The sequence below is a fragment of the Lissotriton helveticus genome, chromosome 2_1, assembly GCF_964261635.1.
Source record: "Lissotriton helveticus chromosome 2_1, aLisHel1.1, whole genome shotgun sequence".
Taxonomy (NCBI): Eukaryota; Metazoa; Chordata; class Amphibia; order Caudata; family Salamandridae; genus Lissotriton; species Lissotriton helveticus.
Window position 1 is genome coordinate 840,319,701 of NC_136059.1, and position 23,703 is coordinate 840,343,403.

The 23,703-nt window shown below is 46.5% G+C and overlaps 1 protein-coding gene and 1 long non-coding RNA gene across 2 annotated transcripts in view; one reads left to right on the top strand and one right to left on the bottom strand.

The window, feature by feature from the left end:
* SRFBP1 (serum response factor binding protein 1) overlaps positions 1–18,202 on the top strand; it is a 271,124-nt gene extending 252,922 nt beyond the window's left edge. The window contains exon 8 of the mRNA XM_078675562.1: positions 17,650–18,202. Within this exon, the coding sequence (XP_078531688.1) occupies positions 17,650–17,876 (227 nt within the window). The 3' untranslated portion in view covers positions 17,877–18,202. The remainder of the gene's footprint in view (positions 1–17,649) is intronic.
* LOC144818283 (uncharacterized) overlaps positions 1–23,703 on the bottom strand; it is a 183,944-nt gene that overhangs the window by 84,988 nt on the left and 75,253 nt on the right. The gene's annotated exons all lie outside the window — the stretch shown is intronic.

Here is a 23,703-nt window from a genome sequence, read left to right on the forward strand (position 1 = left end):
CACGCCGGGGGGACAGCACCAAATGACTCCGCCCTGACGTCGTCCCCGCCGTGACGTCAGCGAGGATACATTAGTTCTACCCCAGCGCCCCTACGTCAGTTTTTGCGGATTCGGATTGTGTCCTAGCCTGTTTTCAGGCCTTCTCTTCTTTTTCACGCGTTGGCGTTAGTGGAACAGTGTGCGAATGTCTTCTGGCTTCAAGACGTATACCTCCTGTGCATGTCCCATGTCGGCGACGGACATTCATCAGATTTGCGTGTAGTGCCTAGGTGAGCACCACGACGCCTGCCAGCACCTTAAGCCTAAACCACGGCGGGAGCGCCGGATGAAGTTGCTATTGGCGAGCTTGTCCAGATCGGTGTCATCCCAGCATCCGTTTTTCTGCGACATCGTCTCTCGCCAAGACCCCAAGGGCGTTGCTCACCATCTGATAGGTCCTTCAGTTTGTCTCCGAGGCCCTGTCCTCCTTCCGCGGTGGGCGCCACTTCCCCGCGGGACATGCGCACCCGCTTGTCACCTTCCTACCCGCCGTTTCCCAGTGCAGGGGAGACTAGGGCCCAAATGACAGCCTACGCTGTGGCTCTGCAGGCTTCTTTGGCCCTTCCTCCACCTCCTGAAATGTGCGCAGATCCCTTGCCGATGGTGGATGGTGTCTTCGAGGTGTGGTCCTTTGAGGCTCCCTTCTTCGGCACCTAGCGTCCCTGCCTCGCCGCAAATCCTTGCGGGCTCCCCGTGGCATCGGAGGAGAACATTGGGGCTCCGGGCTTGCCCCTCAGTATCCTTCGGTCCTCTGAGCAGGCGGGTGTCTCGCCAGAAGTCGAGCCGGCCCGTTTTGGCGCGGGAGCCTTCCTCCCCGGCTCTGGTGGAGTCACTGGTGGAGACCGGGACCTGGGACGCTTTCCTGAATCCCTCTCGGTCCTCGGCACAGGCGGCTGCCCCGTCTGAGGCCGAGACCCCGTCCCATACTCCTGGAGAGCACATGGTGGCAGAAGTCGAGCCGGGGCCACGAGTGCCCACTCCGGTGGCGATCGACGTCGATCAGGCGCCGGTGACAGACTCCACGGAGCCGCCCCGGCGTCGGGTTCTGGATTCATCTCCTGAGGTCCCTTCTTCTTCATAGGTCTGTCATCTTGTTGGTGTGTTCCTCCCCTGAGACAGGGCGCAGTATTGTTGCCTTTTCACCGGCATCTTCCAGGGTAGGCTCCTCGTCGTCCCCACGGCCTAAATCCTCGAACCCTTCTTTCTGTGGCTCGCGGCTGGCTTTTCCACCGGCCTTTCTACCTTCCCCATAGGCGCCTCAGGTTCCCCATTCATCTGTGGATCCTCTACTACTCCGGGACTGGCCGAAGCCCCCCCCCCCCCCCCCCCCCCGGACTTGCGAATGGATGGCTCAGTCTGCAGCCGTCGCCCACGGAGGAATTACTTTCCCCTCTGCTGCGCCCTACTGAGGCCAGTGTTGCCTTTGTACAGGCTATTTCCACAGCCGCTGGTATTCTGCAGATGGGTGAACCTGTCACTCCGTTTCCTACGGACAACCTTTTGGAAGTTTTCCACCAGGGCTCTGGTGGACGGGAGTTGTTCCATACTTTTGAAGCGTCACTCCACAATTTTCTTATAGGGGTTTGGGGGTGTCCTGCAACGGGCGATCCGGTGCCTCAGGCGCTCCTGCATCGCCACCGTCCCGCTTCGCACGACCCTGTCTGTCTTTCCTTCCACCCTTCTACTCAAGGCTCTCTTCTGAGGAATGCCTTTCCGTGTTTGCCTGTGGTGTTGTTTCCTCCGTCTCTGAAGGCTCAGTGGTTGGATTCAAGGGGGCGTAATGTCTTCGCTTCTCCCAGCGCTGCCTTGTAGGCGCTTAACACTTTGTGTGTGTTGACCAGGGCTACTCCAGCCTGTGGGACTCTGTTGAGTCCCTTCTTTCTCATGTCTCCCATGAGGGTGCCCGTGCTGATCTGCGGGGCCATGTGTTGGATGGTAGGGAGTTGGCCGCGTTTGTTCTTCATGAAGCCTTGGATGTTGCCGATGCTCTCGGCCGTGCTATGGCCACCTCTGTGGCTCTCCATCACCATGCCTGGCTTTGTGATGCTGTTTTTCCCAAAAATATTAGAGCGCTCCTGGTTGATCTGCCCTTTGACGGGGTACTTCTGTTTAATACTCATGCAGACTACGCCATTCAGCGTCTTCTTGCGGGCCTCCGTCCTCCTTCTCTGCCTCCGCCTCCTCCTCAGTAGGTTGGTTTGTTGATCCTCCAGGTCTTGGTGGTAGGTGTTATCCCACTTGCTCCTGTAATCTGGGGTTGAGGTGACCGTTACACTTTCTGTGCGGTTTGAGGTCCCTTGAGGTCCCTTGGTTGGCCTGCTTCTTCAGTTGGCTGCTGGTTCAGCCCTCTTCCCCCCCCCCCTTTTTTTGGCAAGAGTATACTTCTTTGGCTGCTTACTAAGCCTCCTGTGGTTTCTGCCGCGGGTATATAGTTTTGTTCTCTGATGCCGAATTTCTTCCCTAACATTGGTTCCCATACTTTTCTTGGGACGTGTCATACCACATGTGGGGTACTTGTAGCTATTGCATAGCTCTGTCTTTCGCTGGGAGGGTGTGGACTCTCCTTTGCGGATTCTTGCCTTTCCTGGTGTCGTTGTATTCCGCTGGTGCGGTTTCTTGATCATTACCTAGGTGTAGCTGGCGCTGCTTCGGTTCTGTCTTGCTAGGTATCTGATGTATAGACTGACTGGTTTGGTATGCCATCGTCAGCGTTGTGCTGCGGTGTTTCACCCTCCTGTCCGCCATTTTGGCCTGGTCCTCTGTCTAGTGGTCCAGGGGGGATGATTTCCTGTGTTGACAGCTGGGTCCGTCCTACTTGTTCCTCCTCTTATCTTCCGGCTGGTCCCACTTTTTTCGTGGGTGGGTTTCTGTCTGGAACGGTCCACTTCTTGTGGTTGTTCGAAATTTCCCTGGCCCTTGCCCTTGTTTGGAGCTCGATGTGGTCTGGCGCTCAGCTCGGGCGCCTGTCTGTGGTCAGCTGCACCGCTTGCTCTGCTGGTCTTCGACCGGGGATCTTGACGTGGGTCGTTGTGCTCCTACTATTGTTTTCGCTGGGGCTTTTCAAGACGACTTCTTTCTTCCCACGCCTGCCTTGTTGCCAGAGGCGTCGTTCCTGCCTTGCTCGTTAACTTCAGGCTGTGTCAGGTTTAACTGTCCCTTTCACTGCGTGTGTGTTCCAGTGGAGGGCTTTGCCTCCGTTCTACCTCTTCTCCTTGGATTCTTCTTCTTCAATATGCTGCGCTCTGTTCTTTCATTCCGTGACTTGGTGCCCTACTATCTGGCACTATTCTGGATGGTGCTGTTCCTCACCATGCATTTCTTTCCCTTCTGTTTAGCTGGGTTTTCGCATTCTGTTCCAGTAATCTCAGAGTTTTGTTTCTGATGGCTCCGCGTTGTGGCATGGAAAAGTTCTCCTAAGAAAACTGACGTAGGTGTGCCGGGGTGGGACTTATGTATCCTTGCGGACGACGTCAGGGCGGAGTCACGTGGTGCAGTCCCCCCAGCACGCAGGGATGCTGTGTCAGAAAAGTTTTCCTGATCCAGTCTCAAGCCTGGGGATAATTCTGCGTTAAGGAATCTGCGGCTAGAATCGCCTCTACCAGATACATCGTTACCGAAGGTAAGTAACTCTGACTTCACTGCTCACAGAGACCTAGAACAAATTGTGGAAATAGATTGAGAAACTGGCATTAGCACGTAAGGGAGGTGCTTACATGTGTCTCAACTCTCACCAAATGGCATGCAGGATCCTTGCTGAAGAATTCTCTAGATCCTGTCTGCTGCCTGGGAATATTTTAAAGTTGAGGAGTCTGGTTGATATCCACCAAAAAGAGCTTTACCAAAGCTATGCTGCTTACTGTTTTGGAGATTGGCTGACTTAACAGAGGCAGGACGTCCTTGAAAACAGATGGTATTCTTTTGTGACGGGTGACTTATAAATTCCTCCCCTGTTGATTATTCCCCAGGAATCAGACTGGATGTGGACATTTTCAGCAGTACCCCTGCGTGCTGCCAGGTAGTGCCAGCGACTTCATGTCGACGTCTTTCCGCACTGGATGTGGCACGGACGGGCATATGTAGATACCATCCATGTGATTTCACCCTGGTTCCTTTGCTTTTTGCACCAACAGATGTTGATCCGGAACTACTCATGTCTCTTACATACAAATTTTGGGACAAAAAAATTCTACAGTGTGGAAGGGAAAATATCACCTCCCAAATCTACAGGGTTCAAACCCCATGAGGAATGTTGCAAACAAATGTCTGTGACTCATCCATATGTGGTTTGCATGTGGTGCCTAGGGTCGGTTCACGAACCCAAGGCCTGCAGTTATTGTACTATGACACCCTAAGGCCATTCGAGACTCAGTCAATCGGGGGTTTTAGAGTGCACTACTCACTCGTGAGGGTCTCAATGCACTGGGGCAAGCAGCCCCATTGGTCATTCAAAGAGCCAGGTCTTGAGGTCCTTTCTGAACTGGTGCAGTGTCGGGATACGTCTGATGCGAAGAGGGAGTTTGTTCCAGTTCTTGGCTGCAAGGTAGGAGAAGAATCTGCCAACTGCTTTGGTCCTGTGGACCGTGCCTCAGGTGGAGATTTCTCTTGTGGGCGTGGAAGGAGATTCGTTCGTTGAGGTATTGCAGTCTGGTGTAATTGAAGGCTTTGTAGGTGTGAGCAGTTATTATTCTTTCGATGGGAAGCCAGTGGAGATCGCAAAGGTGATGGTTGATGTGGTCATGTCATGGGATGTCGAGGATAAGTCTGGCTCTGACTTTCTGGACAGTCTAGAGTTGGCGGAGGAGTTTTTTGTTTCTTCCAGGGTAGAGAGCGTTTCCATAATCCAGTCTGCTGATGGTGAGTGCATTGGTGACAGTCTTCCTGGTGTCGAGGGGGATCCATTTGAAGGTCTTGCAAAGTATGTGGACGGTGTTGAAGCATGTGGAGGACACGGTGTTGATCTGGCAGTTCATGGAGAGTGAAGAGTTGAGTATGATGGTGAGGTTGCATGCGTGGTCCGCTCGGGTAGGTGAGTTCCCGAGACCGAGAAGTAAAGCTGTTTGTGGAGAAGCATCGTAAGACTTCACCCCGAGACCTGTCGAAGTTTATGGGGTTTTTTTTCTATCTGGAAGGGTATCCTTCCTTTTTTTTATTTTTTATTATGCAACTCCAAAAATAGTACAAAAGATAAAACATGTTCACATATATCACATATATCAATAGAAATAGCAATAGGCATACATAATTCATAGTATTTGTTTAAATAGGCTAAAACAGTGTTTCCCAAACTGTGGTCCGCGGACCCCCAGGGGTCCGTAGGCAACAGTTTTAAAAGCACAAAAACATTTCTTGTATAATTAGCAGCTTTTCAGCAACAATAAAATTGTCAAGAGAATGCCAGTGATTAATGTACCTGCTGGAGAGCGAGAAGAGTTTTGTTCAGTGGCAGCTTTGATTTAACTAATGTAGCACAGAGGGTTAATGTGCCTACTGCAAAGAACGTGTAACATGCATCTTAAAAAGCAGCATTTTATGTGCCTAGGTTCGTGGTTACTGCTTTTGTCACAGGGATTACTTTATTACTGTGCACTTCATAAGTGACAACCGTAATTTAGCAGAGGGACCTATAAACTGTCATCAAAGAGCTGCTTGCAAACTGCATGGTACTAGTTAGTAACTTATATTTTGTCCCAGTTATTCATTATCCTGATGCTGCTAAAAAGATATATTTGGGTGGAAATACATTTTTTATGTTAAAGTCAATGCTAGCCACTGTGTTATGCTCTGAATCCTGAGTTTGTGCTTTTCCAGACCAAGCACTCTTTAAACATTTTATATACACACTGATTTACATGTATGATTCACTGTCTCTATATGTGTGTGATGTAAAGTGCTCTGACATCCTACAATGGTATGAGAGATGCTACAAAACAAATGAAATACATGTGACAGAGGGGCTATTACTTCAATATAAAATACTAAGGGCCAGATGGACGATCTGTTTTTATATGCGCGAACGGGTTTGCGAACCCGTTTGAGCATGCAAAAACCTATTGGGCCATGTATATAGCCTATTTCGCGAGTCGCAATTTGTTTGCGACTCTCTAAATAGGTTTTGCAACTTGCTATTTGGAAGGGGCATTCCCTTCCAAATAGCGAGTCTCAAAACCATGTACAAATGTTTTGCGGTCATAAAACAGTCACAATTACCACCTACTTCAAGTAGATGGTAATACATTCGCAAATGGGAAGGGGTCCCCAGGGGACCCCTTCCCCTTTGCAAATGCATGCAAAATTATTTTTTACGGTCAGGCAGTGGTCCCAGGGACCTCTGCCTGCCCTTAGAAAATTGAACGAAAACATTTAATTTTCTTTTTTTTTTTTAAATGCATGGTAAACTGGCAGCATTTTTTTTTTAAACTGCTTTATTTAAAAGCAGTCCGAGAAATGGTGGCCTACAGAGCCCAGCAGGCCAACATCGCTGGGAGGGCTGGCATTCCCAATGGGCTTGCAAATTGCGAGAGGCTCATTAATATTAATGAACCTTGCAATTTGCGACCCCATTGGGAATCCCAAACAGTGTTAAACACACTGTTGTACATTTCATTTAGCGAGTCGCAATATGCCACTCGCAATGTGTCGCCAATTGCGAGGCGCTAAATGAAATGGTCGTACATCTGGCCCCAAAATCCTTAGTACTTTGAGTATTTGTTTTGTGTGCACAGGTGTGTATATTTTTCGAATTACTGTTTTAATGTTTGAAATTTAACTCATACAAATTGCTTGGGGGTCCCCGGCTTCCAGTGGTGACTCAATGGGGGTCCTCAGGAGTCAAAAGTTTGGGAACCACTGGGCTAAAACATCATACTGTCCAATAGAATGTCATACATTAAAAGATTTTTTAAATCTTTAGAATAAAAAAGCTAGGGGAGGCTAGGAGAAGAGGAAAGAACAGTTTGTCATTATACATTTCTTATATCATTACTCCGAGCAGCGATTGGCTTCCAGATTTGGGAGCCTTGTAGTCTGGCCTTTTTCCCTCTAGCTGCATATATTGCCTTTTCCTGATTATGGATCCCCAGAAAGCGTGTTAACCACATTTGGAAATTCGGGGGATCAACCTCCTTCCAACGAGCTGCTAGAATTATTCTGTAAACCGCCGTGCCCAAGAACAAACTGTTCCCTCTTCCTTACAGTGCCTAAGAGTATTATCATATCCTAATAGATAAAGGGTGGGTGATTCCGCTACTTTGTGGCCAAATACTTCCTCCCAAAATTCAGATATCATTTGTCTAAAGGATGTTAATTTGTCACATTCATAGAACATATGAATCAATTGCGCGGGACCCGTTCGACATCTAGGGCATTCATCGTTGACTCTTTTTCCCCAGGTATGCAACTTGGCGAGCGTGTAATAGAGATTATTTATGGTTTTATATAATTGAGCCTTTAAGTTAGTTGATAAGAATAACCTAGATATGAGCAACAGTGACATATCGATGTCAACATTGGGATTGTTAAGTTTACTTGCCCATGCAGACTCTGTATGTTCTAGATCATCCTTCTGTTTTTCCATTAGTATGTCATACAAAGTGCCGATCCTAGTTGATAATTTTCCTATATGTTCTAATAAGGGAATGCTCGTCAATGAAATATCTGGGGTTTTTAAGCTTAGAATGGTATTGACTTGGATAAACTTAAAAAAGTCAGCATTCGGGATAGAAACATTATTTTGAAGGTTCAACAACCTAGTATTCGAATCTCCATTAAGAAAATCTTTCAAAGTTACAACCCCCAAATTTTCCCATCTCTTGGAAATATCATCATTAGCTTGTCTAGATAAAACAGAGGAGTGCCATAGTGGTGTGTACTTGTTAAACTTTGGAATAGCCAGATGTCTAGAGGCTTTCTTCCATACTCTCCAGGCACTATTTATAATCTTAAACTTGACCGTCTTGTAATAAGACGGTTCTACTTGTCTCAAGAGGAGGCCCTTTGCTTTGTTTCCTATTGCCAGTTCATAAATCGATGGTATCACATTGTCCCTGGTTTTTACATTTGATAGATTTACATTGAATAAGGGTGACATTTGCTGGAGGAGAGTGACCCACAGGTAAAACATTATATTGGGGATTGCCAAGCCACTTCTGTGCTGCGGTAGAGATAGGTAATTCAGTGCCCTCCTGACTTTCCCATAATTCCAAAGAAACTTGTACATTTGTGATTCTATTGCTTTAATAATGTTATCGTCCACTATTAGAGGAATAGCACGGAATATGTATAACAGCCTAGGGAGAATATTCATTTTTTTTAAATTCCCTCTACCAATAATTGAGAGATGAAGACTGTTAACCCTCTTTAGATCTCTCTTTATGACCTTCATAAGAGGTTCGTAATTCAATTTATTAATGTTTTCTACCCTGGGGATATACATATTCCAAGATATACAGCATTTTCTGCCTTCTTTGGCTCGTCAAACTGAATACTGTCAGTGCAAATAACCATTGTTTTGTCTTGGTTGAGTGAATACCCAGAGAACTGACTAAAAACCTGAGTGATGCATTCTATTTCTATTATGGCCTCGGTGGGGTTAGGTGTAACTGCCGCCACGTCATCGGCATATGCGAGTATCTTAGTTTCATGGAGACCAACAGTGATGGGTTTTATTGCGTCACTTGATATTAATTTCTGAAACAGGGGATTTATATGCATGGCGAACAATATAGGAGAACATGGACACCCCTGCCTCGTACCTCTTAGTATATTAAACAAGTTAGATTCGAGTCCCATCACTTGTACTTTGGCCTTTGGCTCCTGATACGATGCCTGGATTGATTTAGAGAAACAGGGCCCAAAATTATTTTGATCGAGGACCGCCCATAAAAATTTCCATGACACTCGATCAAAAGCCTTCTCGGCATCAAGGAGGATCATTGACATCTGGCCCCCCGTCACACTCATAATATCAAACAACGAGATGACCCTGCGGGTGTGATCTGTGGTACCCTTACCAGGAATAAATCTGTGCTGCCAAGGGGAAACCAGATGTTCAATGACCCTCCTCAGCCGATTGGCCAAGATCTTTGCATATAGCTTTGAATCAGAGTTTATTAAAGTAATTGGGCGGTACGAGGATGGACGTTCTGGGGGCTTTCCCTTTTTAGGGAAGACAACTATATTTGTTTCCTTCCAGGACTCAGGTGGAGTACCACTTCCTTGAATCCCTAAGAATAGATCTAACAAATACGGTGTTATATTCTCTCCAAGAATTTTATACAGCTCTAATGGGAGTTTATCTGGGTCCGCGGCTTTTCCTGAGGCGAGATCTGACAAGGCCAATTGCAGTTCTGTAAGCGTAATATCTTTTCCCACATCTTCTCTGGTAGTATCGTCAATTGTCCTGTTCAAACCAGTATCGGCTAGCCATGAGCTCAGGGCCACTTTAATTTCATCCTGATCATTCATCCCTTCATTTTGATATAATTTTTGATAGTACTTTCTAAAGACTTCCACTATGTCTCCTGGTGTAGTATACTTCTACCCCTCCACTTCAATTGTAGCAATCGTGTTAAGAGACTGTTTTTGACGAGTACATAGGGCTAGCTGCTTCCCTACTCTTTCTCCGTCTTTGTAGATTTTATTACGGTTTAACTGGAAGATCTCAGCTGCTTTCTGGGTAAGCCTACTATTAAGCTCAGTTTTTAGAATAAGCATTTTGCGTAAACTGGTACCCCCATCTTCGCCCCGCATTATTAAGGTGGTATGCTCTTCCTCTACCTTAGCCAGCTCTTGCATCTGTAAGTGATTGACTCTATCTAGTTCTTTCTTACTCTCGGCCACAAAACTAATTGTCTCCCCCCTAAGGGCAGCCTTAAAACAGTCCCATACAATACCCCTGGATCCACTATACCGATTGGAATCAAAAAATCCCTGAGTCCATATCTTTATATATTTTATATAGTCTTTATTTGCCAATAATTTTCTATCAAAAGACCAAATGGAGCGTGGCCTATTGAGATTGGCAATATTAATTATAAGAGCTAAGAGGTTGTGATCTGAGATTGTCTTTGGAGATTTATGAATTTGAGCTTCAGCAGTGTAGTCTCTAGTTGTCCATATGTAATCCATCCACACATATTTATTGTGGGGATATGAAAAATAGGTGTAGCCGGGATCCGATTGATGCTTGGAATCCCAGACGTCTATTAGATCCAAGCTCTCTCGGAGTTGAGAGATGGCCCTAAATACTTTCGGCTTACGCCCTGTAAATATTTATATATGTGTCTTGTTTTAGTCTTATCCTTTTACACTCCAGGGAAATATTAAAATCCTCACAGAATATTAATGTTTTAGGCCAAGAAGCTAGCCCTAATTCTAGCTCTTCAAATGTATGTGGGTCATCCTGATTAGAAGCATACACTGTACAAATTGTAATGCCGGATTTTAATTCTATAATAACCCATCTTCCCAGGGTGTCAACTGCCTTACGTATAGCCTGTCCCAGAAAAGCTTTAGCTAATATAGCTACCCCCCGGGTTCTAGATGTCTGCGTTGTAGCCGCCAGTAGATTATACCCAGGAATCTTTAGAAGATCTCTTTCATCCCATGGTGTATGGGTCTCCTGGAAGCAAAGTACATCGTAAGAGCTTTGTCTGATTATACCGTGTAAGCGGGCCCTCTTACCCCTATCATTGAGTCCCGCCACATTCCAGGAGTATAATTTCACCCTCCCCATGGTAGACGTATGATATGTATTCTTTTTGTTATAGCCCTTTAAAAAAAAGTTCCTATCACTTGCATATTATTTGTATTCTCTGTATTTTTGGAGTTACTTTTTCCCCCCTTTTTCCCCTTAATTCCCTAGTCCCACACCGCCCTCCTTCAACCCACCCCCCTCCTCCCGTCACCCCAACACCCAATGTGAGGCATGTAGACTCCATAAGAGTCTGATTGATGGGAGTGCATCTTGTGACCATTGCTAAATTGAATATAATTACCATTATCATCATACAGATTATACAACCTTATATCCACTATTTCACCATTATTATTTTTTTTTTTAAATCATATAAATTGATTCCTTTCGGGTTCACCGTTTATATTCCACGTGACCTGCATCCATGCTGCATGAAACAGTTGTAATACAGTTATAATTAATAAATACCCTCCGGATTTGTAACTTAGTTAAGTCCATCTAAATATTCTTTTGCTTTGATTTCCGAAGAAAAGAATTTTGTTTGGCCCTCATTTATCACTTTAAGACGAGCAGGAATATTCAGGTATGCTTGCGCCTTTTTTTCCTGGAAAGGTTTGATCAGCTGGCGAAGCCGCCACCTCCTTTCCACGATTGCGTGGCAGAAGTCAGGGCGCACGAAGTAAGTTATCGCCCCCCTAGCACGCTTCGCTTCAGGTCTAGCTTTTTCAGAGATTGCTTGTCTAGGAAGGAAGTTTCCAATATAGACCAGAATAGCGCGTGGAACCCCCCCAGGTTTCGCTGGATGCCTTAGAGTGAGTGGAACGCGATGGGCGCGTTGGACTTCTATATCCCAGTTCCAGCTGGATAGTTCAGGCAAAGAGTCACGAAATAATTGTATTACATAAGAGCGAGCATCTTCTCCTTCCGTTGCCTCTGGTATACCCAGTACGCGAAGGTTGTTTCTTCGTAGGCGGTTTTCAAAGTCCTCCAACTTCCACCTAACGTCCGACAATTCGGCCTCATGTGATTCAACCTGCTCGTGATTTGTAGCAATCTCAGACTCATTAGCAACAATTCGGGATTCCAGTTCCACCATTTGATCGCCAAATGTGCCAACTGTTCTTGTCAGCTTTCGCACCACCCCTTGCACCTTACGAAGAGCTGCTTGGGTCTTACGACCATCTTGACAAGTCTCTTCTCGATGCGCAGCTATCGCTTGAAGTACCGTATCTAGTGTGGGTGTAGCTGGATTCGAATATACTGGGCAATCTGACTGTTGCGGTAGACCAGGAGCAGGAGTGAGCTGAGCTGACCCATGCTAAATCCGCTGCGCCGTGATGGCTCTTTTTTCGCTTTAGGACTGCTTTTTGGCCCCCCTTGGGGTCTCCCAATCGCAAACCATTATCACTTACGTCGGTCGAGGCAGAACCAGTCTCATCGGAGCACTCAAGTTTGTCTGAAAATGAGTAGAAATCACTCGGATCTTTATCTTTATCTTGATCCACATCAATTCCTCTGTCCTTAGACACACCTGTCAGTTTTGCAGCCCCTGTCTCTATCTTGTGCATATTTAGCGCATTTATTCCAACGTGAGCTCCTGCCTGATTACACCGACTAGAAGTGTTACTCTGATCTCGCCCCCTTCTTCAGGTATTACATTTAACTCTATATCCAGCTGAGACAGTGCGAGAGAATTACTATCGGTGGCTACCGGCATGCGGGGCGGTGGGGGTGTTATACTTTCCACTGTGTCCATTTGAGCATTTTCTGCCATTCTATTTACACTTATTTCGCCCCCGATTGCCGCGCTGGTAAGAGCAGGACTTACTGTTTCGGAGCTGGCAGGTCCGGGAGAATAGCAGCGGAGTATTCGCTGGCTTCCTTCGCGGCTGATGCTTGCGTGAGTGACTCTACCGGCTTACTCTTCCCGCCTTGAACCGGAAGGAGTTTTGCCGGCATTTTGCAGAGGAGATCAGCTACCGATGGGCCAGTCACACTCCCCTTCCTTGTTTAAGCCGCTCCCTGCTTCGGGGTCCTGGGTCTGGAAATAGCGTCTGCTTCAGATCCGCTGGTCTGCTTGTTCGTCTCCCCTCCTTCTCGCAGGGCTAATCTGGCTGCCCTCGCCTTGGCAGCGGCTACCGCTGCCGCATTCTTAGGAGCCATGATGACTACGTTGATGTCCGCTTTGATACCTTCGTCGGCTCCCCGCTCAGGTGCTTCAAAGAGGTACGTTATCTTCGCAGCTTTAGAAGTTATGGCGCTTTCAGATTTCTTAGCACTGTCTCTGCCTCTGCACAGATACCGAATCACTATTAGACCAATCAGAGATCCTACTGTCATAAGTTGGTTTCTGATCGGCGCCCTCGCGCTGAGGCTGATCTCTTCTTCCACCATCTCCGCTTCTCTTGTTTATTTTTATACTGCCACGGCGCGGTTAGAACGAGTGAGCTTCAGCCTTCTCAGGATGCCTCTCAGGATATTTTAATGTAACACCATGATCATTACAGAGTCTGTATCATTCGCGTAGGCTGCATAACCCACATTTCTGTATCCTAGAGCCAGAGCAGTGTGCACAGCGTTCTCACTCGACCGCCATCTTGCCTCCACCGTCTGCAACCTGTCGAAGTTTAAAGGTAGGTCCCAGTCCCTCTCCCGAGATTGCTCACACAACAGATCGCCTTTGTGATCTAAATCCTCTACAAAGAGCAAGAAAAAGGTGTAATACGTCCAAGCTGGCTTCTGCCTCGTCCCACCACGCTGCATCTCCAGAGAAGGCGCAAGGGCGTCATCATGCCTCCAGGTTGCGCTCCTGAAGGCAGGATTGGTACTGACCCTTCTTCCACTGTAACCAGAATTTCTGGGGATTTTGTCAATGGCGCAGCGAATTGAAGACTTTTATGAAGCCATGCTGCAGTTTTTTGGCATGTCACCTGCTCCCTCTGGCGTGCCCTAGGTAGCTGGTAGGTTTCCCAAGTTGACTTCTGCGGACAGGTCCGCCCTTGGTGCCAGCTGGGTCCTCTGGATTTGCTCAAGGCTGTGGACCAACTGCAGTAGTGGTTCCCTTCCGGGCACCACAACCCACGCCAGAACACAATACACCGATGCTTGTGCCATTGACTCTGGATGACAATGGCATATTATAGTGCTGCCCACCTCCGAGATACCGCTTTCCTGACCTCGATCGAGGCCGTGATCTCCTTCAGCTGAGCATCAATCATTTAGCCACCCTTCTGAATCTCACACAGTGCCTCTTCCTTGCCGGAAGATCACGTGATTAATAAATTATTCGGTGGGGGGGGGTGTTCAGCAATAACTTCCATTTTATAAACACCTGCTGCAGAGTTTCTTGTGCATCTAGCTTTCATGCAGCAATATAAATGTCAAGATACCTCTTGTGACTAATGTTCCTGCAGGAAAGAGAGATGGAGTTTGTCTAGTGGTGGTTTTGAATTGCGGTAAGGTATTGCAGAGGGTAAATATGCCTGCTGCAAAGAACCGTTCACTAATCTGTATTTTATGGATTACTGCTTTTGTCACAGAAATCCTTTTGTTACTGCAGTTCACAAGATAGAACATGTATATAGAACAGTGACTGTTACAAACTGTCATCAAAGAGCTGCATGAAAACTGCATAAAATAGGTTAGTACATTCTGTATTTTCCCTAGTCTGTCATTATTTATTCTTAATGTTGCTAAAATGGGATTGTTACGATAGATATACATTCTTATTAGTAAAGCCAGCCTTTTCCAGTGCTTTAAAACAAGTGCAGTGTATGGGAGCGAAGAGCTAAAGGTCGATGCAGAGCAAATTTGCCAGGTGGTAGTGAGGGAATCCGAGGAGGAGGTTATTGGGGGGGTGGGTAAAAAGGATAGTCGCACAGGTAGCCACCACGGCTAAAGCCGGCCCTATAGGCCAGTAAGGTAAATCTGCACTCTTCCCACTACTCCAATAGGGAATTGAAGAGGATTCTTTGGTTAAACAGAGGCCCTTCCTTCTGTGAATGACATACCACCTGGTGGGTTCCTTGAACGTCAGAGCAGATGATCTAAGCCATTAGCGGCTTGCTGTTCATTAATGGCAGTTGCATACAGACATGATGCAGGGTCGTTTCCACAAACGGGAAGAACTCTGGCTCAGTCTTTTCACCACTGCCATGAATGTGCATGTCAACAATTTTGCACGATGAAGTTTCCAAGGTGTTGCGTTTGAAGACTCGTTCCACGTGGAGTAGAGCTCAGGACTCCTGTATGCCTCCCCTTAAATACCTATTGTGCCCGGAGTTCTGAAGATCACCACTGATCAGGCTGAGTCATCCTAGTGAACCCATATTGGACACACATCGTATGGTATCCCAAAGTCCTGCGCATGAGTATCTGTCCTTTTATCAGGCTGCCCCTTCATAGAATCTCCTGTTGCATCAGTAGGGTAGGGTTCTGCATGCTAACCTGCGCAATCTACTCTTTCATGCTTGGTGAGTGAGCAGGTACGATCGACTACTTTCGACCTTCCTACTGAAGTCATTGATGTCATCTTGGCAGCCTTGTGTCCCTCAACTAAATTCATAGACTCCTTCTGTTGAGATAATTTTGTGCCCTGATGCACTTCTCAGCAGATCAAAGGGCTATGGGGCAAACAATACAAAGTTTTGTTGTTTGTGTTGTACCTAGCCCAGCAAAGGTCGTGCCCTGAGCATTGTTAAAGAGTGCCTGTTGCCTTTTTACCATTTCCGACCAGCCCTCATTATTTACCACTTTTGATAAGTTTCCTCAAAGGGTTAGAACATATGTTTCCCCCTTCTCCTTTCGTTTTGCCCCAATAGGACTTAAATTTGGTCCTCGCACTTCTCATGTGTGTTCCTTTTGACCCTCTGTACACTTGTTCTCACTGGGTCCGTACCTTCAAGACAGCATTTCTTGTCACTATAGCAGGAGCACAATGGGTGAGCAAATTTCAAGCCCCATTTGTTAGCCCGCCCTATACCAAATTTTACCCAAACAACTGCTTCTGCTGACTCGAACCTCCTTCATTCCGAAGGTAGAGACTCCCTTTCATGTCAGCCAGAACATCACCCTTCCTGCATTTTTTGCTCTGTCTCACCCCTACTAAGGAGGAGGAGAGACTTCACTGGCTGGCTCTGTAAAGAGCTCTCAATTTCTATATTGATGACGGCAAAAAGCACTGAGTTGACAAAACGATTCAATGATTCACTGGAGCAAAGAAGGCAAAGATATGCAGAAAAGGATAATCTCTTGCTAGATTGTACTCTGCATTGGGATCTGCTAGTCACTGGCCTAAAGGCAGCCCCCTGAAGGTTTGAGGGTTTATTTTACCACAGCCCAGGTTTCCACCATTGAGTTGGCATGTGTAGTGCTCCATAAGCTCGCGAGATACTGTTGTCTGTACAAGACAGCCAGGACCGCCAGGAAGGGAATTTTGCCTGCTCTGTTATTCCGGACTTTTTGGTTTGAGACATCTACAGACCTATCTTTGGGAGGTACTGCTTTGATATCTACTCAAATGGTAAAGAATCTGCTATTAGATGTCTCTATCAGATGAACAAGTTACTTACCTTAGGTAGCACTCTTTTTGGTAGACACTCCATCTGACTGCAGATTCCTCACCGATCAACCCACATCCCTGATTTTTAAACCAGGCTCTTTCATGTAATTTGAACCCATCTCAGAGATTTGCACACAGGTCACAATTGATTTAATTTTGGATCTGTGTATGCGGGTGTGGATAACTCAGAAAGCAGCTGAGAGTAGCACACATCGTGGTGCTTATATTGACCTACGAACATCACATCTGGTGTGGAGAGACGTCAACCCTGAGCCTGTGTCCACCTGCCACTGGCCAAGTGTACTTCTTAATCAGGTAGTGTAACTTCTTTTCCCTTACTTCCAAAATCCAAGTACATCTGGACCATGCACACCTCATGCACCCTTTAAGGCTGCTCGTCGTTGTTGTGGAAGATAAATTGTAGGCGGTACAACATTGTACACTGACACCTTGTAGGTTAGCCGAAGATGTCGTTCAGCTTCGTGAAGACAGGTCCAAGTAGAATTATATAAATCAGATAGACAACCCCTACAAGGAGCAGTTGTAACTGCCTAGTGACTGCTTCCATGAAACATCCATCCCTGAGTTCCATGACATTCTGGGTAGAACTGCATGGTAGGTCACCACCTATCCCCTCAATTTAAGCAGGAGAATAACAAATTGTTTCCCCCTAATGTGGAATAGCAAGTAAACTCAAGATTACAGAATCTAAATCCATGTGTTTTGCCTCTTTCCGGGGAAGTTATGGTGTTTAAATTCACACACATTTAACCAAAAGCTTGTAGCACATCTTTAAGTATGCATAGAGACCTTTAGAAGGCCCGTTGTGCACAGGGAGTGGTTCTGGCAGATTAAGTGAGGTCGGCGCACTTGTTGTTGACTGCCCAATGGTTTTAGAGGGCAAGCGGTGGCCAGGCACAGCAATTGCCTGCAAATTCTGCTGCTGCGCCGGTGCTTTCAGGCTCTTGAGTTTGCACACCAAGGAATTGTAGGTCTAGAGGCACCTGGAAAATTGAAATGGCATGGATTCCGGGCCACTTGCAATGAATGCATTACTCTTTGATCTTCCTCATTCACATTCCATGCTGGTTTTCCCCCACTTATGTCCTGCTCATAGAACTCACCAGGTGTAAACACCTATAGCATGAATCGCAGGGGCATCACTTTTTTTGCAACAAAAAAAATTCAAAGTTTGTGAATTGGAGATCTAGCTCAGCTTGCATCAGGGTTCACAAACAGTTGTGACGCAAAGAGAGAAAGGACCGAAAGCATTTGAATCCTCATGGATGTAGTTGCTCATTTTGTGCACAGTGTTTTGCATGTTTCTTATATTGTGGTTTTTTCTTTTTCTGCTCAGCATTCCCACAAACAAAGCCACAGGTTATGAAGCACCAACTCGACAAGAAATTCCCTACTGCAAAGAAGGAAAACAAAAAGCAGCCACTCCACGTTTTAAAGCGAGAAAACAAAAAGCAAGAGCTTCAGCAGCCTCTACACCCATCTTGGGAAGCCAGCAAAAAACGCAAAGAACAGCAGTGTTTAATCACCGCTTTCCAGGGGAAAAAAATCAGATTTGATGACTGATTTAAGTATTTTGTGAACATTAAGTTTCTGGTTTAAAATGATTCCCTTTTACACACACTAGAAATGGAAAAAATCTTGTTTTATAAATTAAGATAAATTCATATTTGCACTGTCTAGAAATTACTTTAACAACCTAGACTCCACAAACACTCAAATAAAAGTGCATGTATTTTTTTATACTAGCAAAAAAAGTGTGTATTTTACTGAGTTAAAATCTTCAGTTAGTAAATTTATGTCTTCAGTTCTGTGGTGCTCAGTTTCTGACATTGCAAAAGTTTAAAGTAAAATACAAACCTGGGAGATGAATGCTCCACTCGTACTTCAAACCATTAGCATTCTTCAGAGTGAATGAAAGAATGGGCATTGATGAGTCTGGCATTCTGTTACCATAATACATTTGCCCTTATCACTTCCCCCTCTTTGATTTGAGTTGGAATGTAATACAACCCAGAAGTACCTTAAAGTCAACTTCTAACAATGAAAGGAGATACGTGATTACTCAATTTGTGAGGACTGTTGTGGTTAATATATCTTTAGTAAATCTACTATTGTTGTTATACATTTTCTGTAGTTCAGTGAACAATTTTTTCTGTTGTCTATCTCCACCTATTATAAAGCAGCCATTTTCCTCATCAGAGATTGTACTTTAAGCTGAGATATATATATGTTCAACATTTGAGGTGCACTGCTTATATCCCTGGCCTAGCTAAGCTGGGTTAGCAGAAATGCATAATTGGTCTTAGGTTGCAATCATCAGAACTTGCTGTCACCTGTATCAATGGAATTATCAAAAACAGGATTTTAGATGTGAGGGAAAATTTGGGCGCACTACTAGGTTGACGCACAAAAAGAAGCTACAATGCAGAAGGTGCATGCAGAAGAGAGGCAAAGACCTGTAACCCCTCACGATGTGTTCTAGAGGACACACCAAGTAAAGAAACAAAAAACTGCAGCACACTTGTAGGAAAATTAAAGTTCAACCGATGTCCCAATGGACATAAAATTCAAAAGTTCAAGGGCGAAGAAGTTGTCCACAAAATAACGTTTCTTCTTTTATTGTTCCAATACAAGCCAGCCGACACGTGTTTCGTCGCAAGAAACCACACTGTTTCTGCGACTCATCAGGGCTATAGGAGCGAGGGTGTTCAACCAAAGGTCGCGGTGCCGGTGATAATTCCCACCCGGCTCCGCTCAAGACCGGGTATAGACGATAAACAGGCACGAATTCCACACGAATGGAGCGTTGTATTTTCAGAGTTGAATATGGAGAACCTTGGTTAAAGAGCTGGGTAATGACACTGCTTCGTGCGGTAGGAATGGGAGTATTGGTTACTTTTTCCGTGCCTTCTAAGATTAAGGCAAGTATAGCCTTAAAGGTCAGTAAGTCCCCGGAGTACGGGGAAGATGTGGCGAAGACTCTTCAGAGTCGACGATTCTGTTCCGGGTGCGGTGACCGGAACTTGCCTTAATCTTAGAAGGCACGGAAAAAGTAACCAATACTTCCATTCCTACCGCACGAAGCAGTGTCATTACTCAGCTCTTTAACCAAGGTTCTCCATATTCAACTCTGAAAATACAACGCTCCATTTGTGTGGAATTCGTGCCTGTTTATCGTCTATACCCGGTCTTGAGCGGAGCCGGGTCGGAATTATCACCGGCACCGCGACCTTTGGTTGAACACCCTCGCTCCTATAGCCCTGATGAGTCGCAGAAACAGTGTGGTTTCTTGCGACGAAACACGTGTCGGCTGGCTTGTATTGGAACAATAAAAGAAGAAACGGTTATTTTGTGGACAACTTCTTCGCCCTTGAACTTTTGAATTTTATGTCCATTGGGATATCGGTTGAACTTTAATTTTCCTACAAGTGTGCTGCAGTTTTTTGTTTCTTTACCTGTATCAATTGACACTGCCCCTTTTGGAAAATTGTCTTTACTCAAGTTAAAAGTGGCTGTTACATTGGTAGCATCTGCTGATCCTGCTTCTGTGACAACTACTCCCCAATGTCTCAAGAATAATTGATCTTAGCTCTACAGACGTGGTTTATTTCTTCTAGCTTGAAAACCTGAACATGTGGTTATTAGAAATGGGCAAATCATAATTTCATTGAGTCTACAAAATTCTTACCTTTAGTTAATTGTATGCCCTCTTCCTTTTTGTCAACCTTTAGTATTCATCTGTTTCATGGCAGTCCAGTTGGTTTACTAAATGTGTACAGCCATCACTTTGTGTGATTGTCAATTATCCTCAAACTGCACAAATACCTAATTATGTAGTCAGCTTGTTGTTAGGCCCAACAGGTTATTTAGCTAGAACTTTGTTGGTAAAATACAGTGTTGTAGTACTCTGAGAAACTGATTGGTTTCACAGTTGTCTCACTGTTACCTTTGACAGTGAATATTAATCCTGAAAATATATACACAGCCTATCCTATTTCTGTGTATGACCCTGAATGTGTCTCGTAAGAGCTGACCAATGAAATTAGATGTGCCTTTCAAATTATCATTGGGGGCAACTGCAACACTGAAGTCCCTAGCAGTATGAATGGTTACTAGTGATTAGACATCTCACCAGAATAAAGTGCATGATTTCAAAAAGTCTAAAGCCATCCCCATTTTCCAGGAAATGGCCACAGCAGTTGTTGGCATTTAAACGAGATTCAAAATTGCAACAGTTAAGACCGTTAAGAGCAACAGGGCAAGCTGAAATTACTGGATCCAACCGTGGTGGTTGAGGCTTTTACCCTTGATGGCCAGGACCTGGCCTACTGTGAGGTCTGAGGAACTGGGTGAAGTATATCTTCAGCACTTAACTCGTAGTGGCAGTGCTTGGGAGCAGTCCAAGGCTTCTCTGGGAGGAGGTAGGTGTAGGGCTAGCACAGACTCACAACTCAAAATACATCCAGCAACCCCAATAAATGATTGTCCAGTCAAATACTTGCTGTTATGTAAAATGGAGTATTTATCTGCTAACACAAAGTACAATACAACACACTACAAACAATATACACAGCCTCCTTAAGTCAAGCCTGATAATGTTCCCTGGGTCAGCTTCCCAGTCCCACTGCCCGTTTTATGGCTGACACTTCTTCCCCATTAACGTGTATCAGCGTCCAAGAAAGATCCCACTAAATAAGTCTTAGAAGTTCCATGGGGTCTGCCAAGAAAGATCCCAAAGTCCCTGCGCTGGAGCACGTCCGTTCAGAGTAAATTCCCCAGGGCCCAGCAACCTATTGGTCAATCTTACCCGCTCTCACAGAGTGACAGTTCAGAGTCTTTGGTGCCTCTCGACAGCTCCGCTGTGCCCAGATGGCGGGAATCAGCAGTCACAGTAGCTGCTGTCCTCTGCGCTCCAATTGTGGTAGATCATTCCTGGAATCCGAGGCAGGTCTCCAATGCCTCCGCACAGGGAAGTTGAAGTTGTTGTTCTTACTCTCCACTGGTCACAGCTTTCAGTGTCTTCTTAGCTGCACGTGGGGTCAGGGTGATGGTTCTCTCCCTTCTTCATGGCCCCTTCCTCCTAAGTTGAATGTAGAGTTGTAGCAGCACGTTTCACTAGGGCCCCCTCCTGGCATACGGGCTTCACAGATGGCACGAACAAGGTGACGGCCCTCTTCAGGTAAAATTGCTGTTTCAGACAGCCGTCCACTTTCTCTCAGCGCAGAGCCGAGGGCGGTAACTCTTATTCTTCAACACGACCCCAACTTGGCAATGGGTTTGCAGACTGTGGCACTCGGGCCGGCAGCTCGATCGATGTGGTGGTCCCCACAGATCATAATCTCACACTCCACTCCTGGGACCCATGCACTAGGATCCTCACTGGAATTCGCTCCCTCCACGCGATCTCATTTTCCTCATTGGCCCATTGGTCCTAGGTCAGGCAAAAGCTGGTGCTCCATGTGAGGGTTCTTGATCTTCGTGGGTGATGTCCCCTCACCCAGCATTGGAAACTGGCAGACCCTTAATCCCCAATCTTGGTGACAACAGGAGGATCTCGTGCTGAGCTTCCACACTGATGTACAGCTTCAGTTAGACAATTTGTGAGGTAGTGTTTCTATTTGAAGTTCCAGGACCGGCTCACTTTGAAGTGCCCACTCCTTTCCTATGCCATTCTTCCAGAGAGCAGTCGATCACAGCAAGACAGTCTCAAATCTTGATACTGGAGGGAGCAGGGGCAGTGAAGCCTCAGGGACCTGGGACCCCATCTCCTGGCCCCGAAGAAGGAGAAGACAAGTCTGGGAGCGCCATCGCGCTCCCCTGTGAAAATGGCCGAGCTGGGTGCCAGGAGCCCACCCTGGCCCCTGAAGACTCCGGAGGGAGGGGAGCGCCGTCGCGCCCCCCCTCAGCGATGTCCTGGGGCCCAGCAACCCATCTTCGGGCCCCGTGGAGAAGGAGGAGGCTGGGGGAGTCCAGCCGCAGTCCCCCGAGGACAGGCGGGCCGGCGGGAGTCGATGCATCTGTCCACCGGAGCGGGCAGACCAGAACTGCTATGCCGTCTCCCGCTGCAGCACGTGAGGGTGCTGGCCGGGCGGTGAGCCGGCAGGGGCAGCCGGGTGTGGGCTCCACTGGCTGCCCTCCAACCTGAAGAGCATGTGAGGGTCCCGGGTTTGACCGGGAGCCCGTATACATGCAGAGGGGCCCCGAAAATGAGTATAAGGGGCTGGTGGTGGGCTCCCTGAGCTGTATCACTCACCTGGGGGTCTGGGTGGGACCGGACCCTCCAACGGAAGGCAGATGCAGTGCGAAGCGCCAGGATGACAGGCAGTGCGGCTATTCCCGGAGCAGCGGGGGAGCCGCTGCTCTAATATTCAAGCGCCGGGGGAAAGAGTGGCCCATAATGCTTTGCAGAGCCGAAGGCCTTCATGGAAAAATGCCTGTTTTTCTGCGTGTGGTGGCCCCAGGAGGACGGGGTCACCATGAGTTGTGTGTAAAGGTGCAGGGTGAGCTGCAGGAGAATGCAGCCTCTCCCAGCACGAAGAAGAAGAGTCCCTCCCTCAGTCTCATGGTGCCTTGAAAAAAATAACCCCTCAAGGGCTCAGCCAGCATTTTAACACCTCCTGTGCTGCAACTTTTGTTCTACAGCTGGGGGTGTATTGAGAAGTGCACCAAGGGATGAAGAGGTGAGTTGGGGATATCTGAAGAAGGGCATCCCGTGGAGGTGAAGAGGTGTAATTGCACGGAGTGCATTTACTAATGTTATTTCTTTCAGAGGGACTGAAGGTCACATGTAATGTGAAGTACCTGTGTAATGTGATGTCCTGTGCAAAGTGGGGTTATGTTGCCAGACATTCCTGCTAGGCTGTATATGCTTAACCCTGTGATTTTATCTGTTTTGCCTTTAGGGGCTGTAATCGCAACACATTCTAATGTCCAACAAATATGACGAGTACTGTTATTCTAAAGTGATGCTTAAGCATGTGTGCTTGTCTCTGCGCTTAGTTGAACACCCAGACTGTTAGCCCTTAAGATGTAGAGGTGTATACTTCATGGTCAGTACAAAATGCTCAGTCAGGGTTGTGTGTCACCAAGGCAGGTGTACCTATTTTAAATGCTTGTTGAGGTAACAGGGTGGGTCGCGCTGGGATGATGTCAGTGCGCAGGGCCCTCGCTCCAGGTTGGGTTCAACTAACTGCATTTGGGGGCAAGATGATGTGCATACATGGGAGTGGTGGTACTAGACCCCACGCCCTCTGCCGGAGGGGTGGAGATGTTATGCAATGTCACAAAGTAATTCCAACCTTATGTATATTTGTAAATTGGTGCATAATATTGAGTAGTGTGTGTGTTTAATAAATGTACTCTTGCTTTTATAAAGCAAAAGTACAGACTG